The sequence below is a fragment of the Ictalurus furcatus genome, chromosome 1 (genome assembly GCF_023375685.1).
Source record: "Ictalurus furcatus strain D&B chromosome 1, Billie_1.0, whole genome shotgun sequence".
Taxonomy (NCBI): Eukaryota; Metazoa; Chordata; class Actinopteri; order Siluriformes; family Ictaluridae; genus Ictalurus; species Ictalurus furcatus.
This window is the reverse complement of record NC_071255.1, coordinates 35,077,299-35,087,770: the sequence shown is the minus strand read 5'-3', so window position 1 is coordinate 35,087,770 and position 10,472 is coordinate 35,077,299. Positions and strand designations below refer to the sequence as shown.

Below are 10,472 nucleotides of genomic sequence, written 5' to 3'. Positions count from 1 at the left end.
GTGACAGGTTTCAGTTTTTCATGCAGAACTCTCATCTAAATAATTCTTTCCTCCCTCGACTTTGCATGCGACGTCATTCACACGACTGTAAATAAGCTACGTCATGGTCAGTACACTGCATGCACGATTTATCATGGCGCACACGCAAATTAGCACTTGTTATTCTGGAGCTAAGTAAATCAGGGCTTTTGTTTCAAATCAAATATATGTAAAAGTTTCCCATCTATCAAATACACATCGTGCAGTGACATTTATCATGACACGCTAAATTCAGTGGCCTTCGCTGAGTCCTGGTCAGATTCACTGAGGTCTACAACCTGCTTCTTTTCTATTACTGTGTGTGTGTGTGTGTGTTTGGTGAGGACCAAAAATGACCAAATTTCCTAAAAATGGGCTTCATTTATCAAACCGGACACATACGAATGCATTCATAAATCATTCACAGGAAGGAATTTGGTATTCATGAAAATCCAGTGGTTTGGGAAATATTACGCTGTCAAGAAAAAAATGTTCGTATCCTACCTTCCGCTGCTGGGTTTAAATGAACGTACAGTATAAGGAGACTCTCTATTGTGAACCTCATGCAAATCGATCGGATTTAAATCGTACAATTGTCAACGAGTTATTGCGATTTTACATACGGATTACGATACGCTGGCAAGTTTACACCTCTTATTTGTTTCAGTTACACACCGATTCAGCGAACATTTTTGTTAAACTCAGACTTCGAAGAACGTGATCCAAAACAAAATCTATCTATTCAGACAAATAAGAATTAGGACAAAACTAATGATCGTCGATAAAAGGAGGAAGAGTGAGCGTGCAACTGAGGCGCTGCAGTGGCTGAGCTGCATTACTGGAAGATTTATCACGTGCCGCACTTAGGAGGCGCTCTCGCACCGTTTAGTTTTTCTTTCGTTGCTCCAGCTGTCTTTTTCAGTAGCTTTTCATAATGCACACGTCAGTACAAAGAACACGAGCGAACCTTTTGTACACCTGGCAGGAAATAGTGCTTCCATTTAGCTGGAAGATTGATAAATGAGGCACGGTGATAAGAAATTGTAAAATGTCCTCATAAACACCCGGTCCTCACAAAATACAGGTGGTTGTTTCAAAGACTAAAAGAAACAAATGTATTTATTTTTCTCTTTCTGGTAACTGAAGTTAAGACTAGAATGAAGGTCAGGTGTAGCATAGTGATAATTAGTTTATCATTATGTTGTCAATGGAAGGTCCTCAGAATGATAGAACAACATGAATGTGTGTTTAATATTCAGATTATTCGTTGGCCTACCACAACTTTCGATGATTATTTGACACACACACACACACACACACACACACACCATAGAGTTAAAGGGTGTTAGCCCACACACTCTTTGTTTTCAGTGTCATGAAATCACATTTTAGAGCTGAAACACAACGGATCCACAAATTAAGACAAAATCTACAGACAAAAAATCATGAGCATGACACACATACGTACCGACGGAAATCTTTTTCATCCAGTGGGAAAAAAAAAAAAAAGAATCTTCTTGTAATCATCATAGATGGCATCTCTCCAGTCTCTGCTTACGGCTGAGAGCAAATACAAAAATCTCGTCCTCTTTCCCTTTTGCTTTCTATTCAAAAGTTCTGTCACTCCTGCTTTTGATGGATGAACGTGTTATAATTTGTCATTTTAAACAATTCATCATTCTCCTGAAGGTCCTCATAAATGGTGTGTGAGGTCTCCTGAGTGCAGACAATTAGGCAGTAAAGTTGCATCAGAACCTGGAGCCTGGAAAAAAAAACAAACAAAAAAACAAACTCTTGGATATCAGGAAAAGTGCTAGGGTTTACTCTATACTCTGTACAACTATATATGAAATACTGCACATGTATAATAGGAATGTAAAAATCTTACGTACGTATTTACCTTAACACTTTAAGGTTTGGTGATATAACAAAAAAAAAAAAAAATACTACATAAACTAGTAAACATTACTAAATAATGTAAGAAAAATACCAAAAACTTTATTAAATACAAGTAAAAAAACAACAACAACAGATATTTCAACAATGACAGAGATTGTCAGTTTGAGTCCTGATTATCCCATGTACTTGAAAATATTTCATTTTTGTCCTGCACCATGTACACCTGATCTGATCTGATCCAGCTCATGAAGAGGTCCTCAGTTTACTATCGATATGCTGAGGAGACTTGAAACTGAACCAGTGCGGGACAGTAGGGACCAACGTCTCAGGTCAAGATCCGTTGGTCTAACAAGTGATTCATCAATAAATTAAAAATAAAATACCATTAGATATTTACTGAGCGCACGGGGGCTTAGTGGTTAGCACGTTCGCCTCACACCTACAGGGTCGGGGGTTCGATTTCCACCGCTGCCCTGTGTGTGCGGAGTTTGCATGTTCTCCCCGTGCTGCGGGGGTTTCCTCCGGGTACGCCGGTTTCCTCCCCCAGTCCAAAAACATGCATGGAAGGCTGATCGGTATGTCCAAAGTGTCCGTAGTGTATGATTGTGCCCTGCGACAGATTGGCACCCCATCCACGGTGTCCCCTGCCTTGTGCCCCATGCTCCCAGGAATAGGCTCCAGGTTCTCCGCGACCCTGTAGGATAAGCAGTACAAAAAAAATGGATGGATGTATGGATGGATGGATAGATATTTAGTAGAGGACCTTATAATAAAGTTGAACAAAGTTTAATTAGGTTTTAATAAAACTAAACTTTTCTTATAGCGCGCTAAGTATCATTATATCATATTTAATAGATTTTATTTGATATAATTATGCAATAATTATTTATTATTGACTCCCTTCATTGCTAAGTATGCATATTAATTGTTTATAAACAGTTTATTACCAAACTTTAAATTGAAGCGTTCTCTTTTTTCACTCATTAATTCAGAAATCAAATTATATATATATATATATATATATATATATATATATATATATATATATATATATATATATATATATATATATTAATTGTGTAGGTTTTAAGGTAAATTAAAAGAACATGCTTAAAGTGAAGTTAAAAATCATTAAATGGGAACTTTTATTATAAAATTTGATTCTTAAATGCAAAAACATGGTTTAATTAAGTATTAATTAAAAAAAAGTTGTATTGTTATCTGAATATTAATACGTTATATAAAATGAATTGTAAATGCTATTTGATTATTATTATTAGAGATGCACCGATGTATTGGCCAATAATCTGTATCGGCCGATAAAGGCAATTTTTCACAATTTTAGAAACATCCGATGATCAGGGCGGATTATATCCTGTCAATCAAAAGAGGGCGGGAAAACACATGGATTCCGTGCTGTGTGTAAAGACGATGTCTCTTGTGTGGAACGACGACAAAACTGCAGTTTGTAATCTCTGTAATCTCTGCACTGATTAAAGTTTACACCAGAAGCTGCAGCAGTGAAGCGGGAGTTTCGGTGTCGAGTCTAAATAGTTTGTTTTCGTTCTGCTGGCGCTGAATTAAAGGGCCAGTACACCGCTGAAAGATTTAAATGAAGATGAGTTGACAAAAAAGTTTATATTGCACAGAAAAATAATATTTGTGGAGTAGTATATTTCATAACCCGTTAATGTTCATATATAAAAAAGTGGATATTATATATGACCAGTTTGATGTTAATGATGGAGTAGAAATGCTTGTGTGTGTGGAGAGTGAATGTGAGACTAACAGGAGGATTTTTACAGTTCAGTCAATGTTAATATGAATTAATAACATTCAATAAGTTAATAATCTTACTTTAATCTTCAGAATTGGGTTCATGTGTTCATATTAATCAGAGTAATGTGTGTTCTGTTGATGAGACCAGTTACTGTCAAACAACGTGTTCAAATGGAGAGAATAAAGTTTTTATTTCCATTTCTTTCAGAATTGTGGAATTAATTATTATTCATTTAAAAGACGGCATAAAAGGCAGAACTATCGGTATCGCTTATCGGTATCGACTGAGAAATTCAGTATCGGTGCATCTCTAATTATTATTATTATATATCTAATATGAGTATCAATGATTAATGTTATACCAAATGAATTGTAAATGCCATGAGATAATTATTCAGTAATTGACCATTAGTTAATCATTCATCCTTAATGATTAGACTATGTATTACTTAGTTATAAATGGTTTATTACCAAGCTAGTGTTTACATCACACCACTCATTTGGATTTATTGTTTCATACCTAATGTTATAACATTTATGCTTATTTAGTATTTGAACCTATATATATATATATATATATATATATATATATATAATTCTACACTATACTATACTATAGCATCATGATGAACTGGAACTAACTACGTACATTAAATAATGATATAGCTTGACAGTGTGACTGACTTTCTAATGACCAAATGTGTAAAAAAAAACATATCCCTGCTAACACAAAGTGTAACATCCACACAACGCTGCTCAGCGTGCCAGCTCAGTGATCCTGAGAACTGTGATATTGTTTTCTATGGATTTTGCATATACCGCATAGACAAATCATTCTTAACAGTTAAAACCCACATTCAGCTACACACGATGGTTTGTTTGCTGAAGCGTCTGCCTGTTCTGGTGCTTCCATAGAGCGAGAAATTTCAGAATTTGTCGTTTGGATCTTTATTGATTGAACGATGATGTATCTTTCAGGTGTATCCGCTCAGCTAACCAACACCCGTCTCCGGAGGAACACCTCCGTCGGAACGCCGTTCTGGATGGCCCCCGAGGTAACTTTTTCTCAACATTTTATCCTCCTATATATGAATCAATTTAAAAAGAAATCACAAACTAAGAGTGAAACTTAAAGACAAGCCCTGAGTGATGGCAGCATAAATGTATGACTTGCAAATACCCTTGCGGCCGTGCCCTCATACTTTGCATGAAGTTTATTCGGAGCTGTGGCACACGAGGACACAAGTATACACAAGCCACAATCACGGTGCGTTGTGGGAAATAGATCGGATGGTCGCTTGAGTGGAGAGAAATCACAGCGCTGAGTGTGAGGGAAAAAAAAAACGTTTTATTTCGAGTGAAGGTATTTCAAACCTGAAGCTGAAGATTAAATCGGAGAGAAAGGGCGTGTAGTTGAACGACGTGCCGTGACATCAGGTAAACTATATTGTGTCAGTTTCATATTCTAACTTAACCGTGTGTTGATTTTTACGCTCAGGAGACTAATTATCTTTATCTACCAGCTTACTGCATCGCTATTGACTTATTCTACTCTTAAAGCTGTCAAATGTCAATCTTTATATACATATTTTTTCAGAATATTCTAGCAGCGGTGTTTCCCAAACACTGTACGACATGTAATACAAGCTAATCATATAATAACCCATCGAGACCGTCAAGCTGTCGTTCCTGATGCCATATGCTACGTCCGGTTTTATAACAGTGTTACAGTGTGCTACTCTTATTGGTGTCATAACGTGTGAACGTCAGGACAGATTATGTCGTGCTAATTTAGGCTAAGTGTGTAAATAGTGTATGGTTTAAGATATTAAACGTATATCTTTTTACGATATAAACGTCTTGGGTCACTTTATGAAAGTAATGTATTGTAAATATGATGAGAGAGTCTGGGGCTCATAAGAGCGTAGTATTGGTAGTGGTTTGCTCCAGTAGCCCGGCCTCGTTAAACTCCAAAATGAAACTAAATTCACAAAATAGCTTGCCTTTTTTTTTTTTTTTTTTTTTTTACAGCTTCTGCTCCATTTGACCCACACAGACCACACCCTGGCTAGCTAGCATACTACAGTATCTCTGTCATTGTTTATCATTACTAAAAAATTGTCCAAAACATTCCGCTTTAATTTTTTAACCGCAAAAATAAATGTTACGTTGATGTCTTTTGATCTAGCTAGCCCATTTATACCAGCCACGCCTGTATATATATATATTTATTTAAATGCTTATTACAGGTCATAGCATGTGAGCAGCAGTTGGATTCGACATATGATGCTCGTTGTGATGTCTGGTCTCTCGGTATTACCGCCGTCGAGCTGGGAGATGGAGACCCACCCCTGGCGGACCTCCACCCCATGAGGGCTCTCTTCAAAATCCCAAGGTGATGCAATCTTGTTTACGTAACGCGTTCTTCAAACAACCTCTACAGCCACTGAAGCTCTGCCTTAATTTCCTCCACCTTCTCAGTATTAGCTTTGTGCCATTTTAAATAGAGATTGCATGGTGAGATTATTTGAATGTTATTATTCTTGCCTTCGTGGCTCATTGGAGCTGCTCCCAGGGAGTTTGTGTTACATTTCCTATATGAACGTAGCTGACTCTCTGATTCATGTGCATCCTGAGGCTGTTGTGATATACCGTGGTGTGCTATCTTCGACGAATGGCTTTGTGATCCTCGTAGCTGCTTTTAGGAAATTCTCTGCTCCACTTGTAAACACAAACTCCCACAAATTTCCCAGGAGGCCCAGTTTAACAACAAGCTAAGAGGTCAGCCACATGACCTGTCACATGACTTCCCTGCTGTAGTCCATAATGAGGAGTGCATTATGAAATTGTGCTCATCAATGAAAGTTATGTGGAGGGTGGGGTTTGAGTAAAATGTGGGCGCGTCTCAATGTAGACGTAGGCGTGTCTCGGCGACGATATGTTACGCTGAGCTTTATGATTTGCCAAAAAACAACAAGTGCAAAGGGTGAGACAAAAAAATCCACAAACAGGCAGAGGTCAGGCGATCAGGCACACAGTCAAAACAATGTTAGGCAGAGAGACGACGTCGTGAACGAGAGCGAAGTCGAACCCAGGAAAACAAACACAATATCAAGGCTGGGTATCGACAGAGAACTAGACCACTGAGCGTATACGTCGCGAAGACATAGTGTTCAAATACTCTCTAATGTAGTGTGGAGTGAGTGCGTGTGAAATTGGAAACAGACTGCTTCTTGAGTCCCTGGATTAAAGGGGCGTATTTGTGGTCCAGCCACTATCGTGGTCCAGTCCCATTTTTAGATGTATTTATTTAAGAAAAAATGCTGAACTGCATAGAAATGTGACTTGAGTACAGTACGGGCATGACCTGACCTGAATACGAACACGAGGAACGAATACAGAGGTCATTTTTCTACTTAAGTCATCCATCTGAAGCACTATAAAGCTGTTCTGTGGTTTCTTACGTCGGTGGTTAATGCGGCTGAAGGTGAAACCTGATTGTTTACTGTCCTCTGCCTTCACTCTTACAACCCCGTTATCATCCTGTGTCATCTTGATTGTGTTCCCTGACCTGCCCTGACAACACACACACATTCAATCACGCTCACACAAAGAACTGCTGCACAGCCACGTATAACCCTTTCTGTCGCATTTTGCCTGAAGGCACACAGGGGGTGGTCATCACAGCGCAGGGTAGAAATCTTTCCGACTGCCGCTGTATATATTATTAGTTCTCTTTGCTGGATGACACACATACGCTTTCCTGTTCTGACTGTTCAGGAGTCAATAACGAATCAGAGCTTTGACTTTACTACAAACCCTCGCTCATGGCTGAACGAGTGCACGTCCCCGTAATGACGAATTGACGTGTCTGTAAAAAAGACAGCGTCCCGTTGCCTACTGTAACGTCAGAGATGTTCGTGTAATGGTCAGCGTGGTGACATCATTACGGTGCTAAATAAATCTGCCCCACTTTATATTCGATTCAATTCCGTTTTTATATCTACAGCACTTTTAACAATGGACCTTGCCCCAGAGCAGCTTTACAGAAACATATAAATTCAGGATATAGATTTTAAATGTATGAATGTATCCTTAATGAGCAAGCCAGGCGCTTGAATCTCTAATACGTGTGTATTTAGGCATACACTAGACATGTACAATGGATATAAAAAGTTGACACACCCCTGTTATAATGGCAGGTTTTTGTGACGTAAAGAAACCAAGATGTCGGAACTTTTCGCCAACCCTCGATGTGAAACTACAACGTTTAATAAAAATGAAGTGAAAACCAATCAGAAACATTTTAGGGAAAAATAGGGAAAAATAAAAAAGTTACAATCCTCTGGTCGCATAAGTCTGCACACCCTTTTATAACTGGGGACATGGCTGTGTTCAGAATGAACCAATCACATGCAATGTTAGGTTCAGAAGTAATTATCATGAAATTCTTCTGATTAACCGCAAATAAAGAAAGTGATTCTGTAGGATTTTGTTCACATCTTCTTGGTTTCATGTGACTGCTGGCCCACGGCGAAGCATGGTGGTGGCAGCATCACGCTTTAGGACCGCTTTTCTACAGGCAGAACTGGGGATTTTATCAAGGTGGAGAGAATCATAAATAGCTTCAGTCGATTTTAGTGCAAAACCTTCAGGTGTCTGCTAGTAAGCTGAAGATGAAAAGGAATTTCACCTTTCAGCACAACCACGACCCAATGCATGCATCCAATTCAACAAAGGAACGGCTTAATCAAAAAAAAAAAAAAAAAGATCAATGTTTTTGAGCCAGAACCCAGACCCGAATCCAACTAAAAATCTATGGGTTGACCTGAAGCGAGCTGTGCACAGGAGATGCCCTCACAATGTGATGGATCTAGAACGCTTTTGCAAGAAAGAGTAGAAAGATGTTGATAAATCTTAAAATCTTAGCAACGTCAGGACTGCGAATCCTTGAAAGAGCCGAGCGGTCAGCTATGAAGCGCACAGGACAAACAAAGAGTGTGATTATTACAATGAAAATGAAGGTACTAGTTTGTTGGGTATGTTGGGAGAAATTAGTAGCTAAATTCTTTAGAAAATATCACAGGGAGGTAGTGTACAAACAAAAATAATAACAGATTAGATGTAACTACAGTCCTGAACACATAGTTGAGACTTGTCAAGGTCAGTTCCCCAGTATTTACAAGGGCATTGTGGTAGGGTTCATATTTAAATGGTAAAAAGTTAGCAATGATAATAATAATAATAAGAAGAAGAAGAAGAAGAAGAAGACGAAGAATATGTCTTATTATTTTATTTCATATAATAAATTAAATTATAAACGATTCCTTTCCTTTCTGGTTTTAGGCCACGCCCATTTTGGTTTTAATTCTGAATATACCCACAGATATTTAGAGCATGATACCGATACAGGTACAGATTTTCAGACATACGTCTGCTATGCAACGTTATCGGTGGACGCCTGTAGTAATTATCATTGTTTCATACAGGAATGTCTCTGTATAAATCACAGAGATGGGCGTGTCTTCATGAGGGTCACACCAAAAATTCAGTGCGTCCTATACACATTTCATTTTCATGCGAAATGATTGTTTGAATGCTTACTAAAAGCACTTGTTATAGGGGGCGTGGCCGCATAGGTTGTGCTTAATCATTAGTTGGTCACATGACCATAATATGTACTGTATGTAGGCTGCATGTGTCCTAGGAACACAATAACTTACCTAAAGCCTCTGGCTTCTGACAGGTCTGAACGTCCTCAGTTAAAACATGGCCTGTATTTTATTTTTCTGGGTTTTCAACTTGACTTTTTTTGGTTTTGGTGAGAGACTAAAGAAAAGAGTGATTACTTCCACTTGAAGCTTCTTTTTCTACAGGATGTCAGTTCAGATAGGATATATATGTATGTATATATATATATACTGTATTACCTGGGGTTATTTCTACTGGTCTGTAATAAATTACTGAAATGGCGGGTTTGGACAGGAGTCCGTGAATTATTCCATTACCCGCCTTCACTAATCCAATCTGAATAGGGCTGTAATGTAAAGTGGGAGTAAAACATCATCAGCAGTGTAATAGGGTTTTCTTTGGTGCTGAAATCTCTCTCGCTCTCGCTCTCGCTCTCTCGCTGTTAGAGAGAGTTATCATCCAAAAAAGAGAGAGCAGAAAAGAGATCCAGCCCTGTGGACTAGCCCAGATTGAGCTGAATGATTTGGGCAGGAGATGCCTGCACTCTGCCTTCTGGCACTCGATGGGAATGAGACACAGCCAGAGCAAAAACGGATTCAGACAGGCGGGAGGAGATGAACGAGCCTGAGGCAAAGGCACAAATAAACAGCCCTTAAAGAGAGTTGTTACTGGGTCAGATTTCACAACTATGGGTGTTTATGTATGTCTAAAAATCTGATACCAAATCCAATACCAAAAGGCCAGTACCACAACCAGGATTCCCAGGACATCAATTCATCTGTCTTATAAATATCTATTAGCATTAGTAATTTCATACCAGTCTTCTGTGGTCATTCCAGGACTCTTATTTACTAAGTGCTGTATTCAGAGTCAGTGACTTGAGATGAAAAGTTCCACTAATATGTATACAGGAGGAAGTTACTCATATTCAGTGTCGGGTTACTTAAATCAGCTGCTTAAATCAGTCCACCGGATAATGATAATAATGAGTCTTTATTGATCACATATTCATTACAGCACAGTGACATTCTTTTTTTTGGCATACCCCAGCATGTCAGGAAGTTGGGGTCAGAGCACAGGGTCAG

General features: G+C 38.5%; 1 protein-coding gene across 1 annotated transcript in view; it reads left to right on the top strand.

Moving 5' to 3' along the window:
* Positions 1–4,602: 4,602 nt before the first annotated feature.
* Positions 4,603–10,472, top strand: part of myo3a (myosin IIIA) — a 37,763-nt gene continuing 31,893 nt past the window's right edge. The window contains exons 1-2 of the mRNA XM_053630759.1: positions 4,603–4,751; positions 5,946–6,091. Of these exons, the coding sequence (XP_053486734.1) occupies positions 4,659–4,751; positions 5,946–6,091 (239 nt within the window). The 5' untranslated portion in view covers positions 4,603–4,658. The remainder of the gene's footprint in view (positions 4,752–5,945; positions 6,092–10,472) is intronic.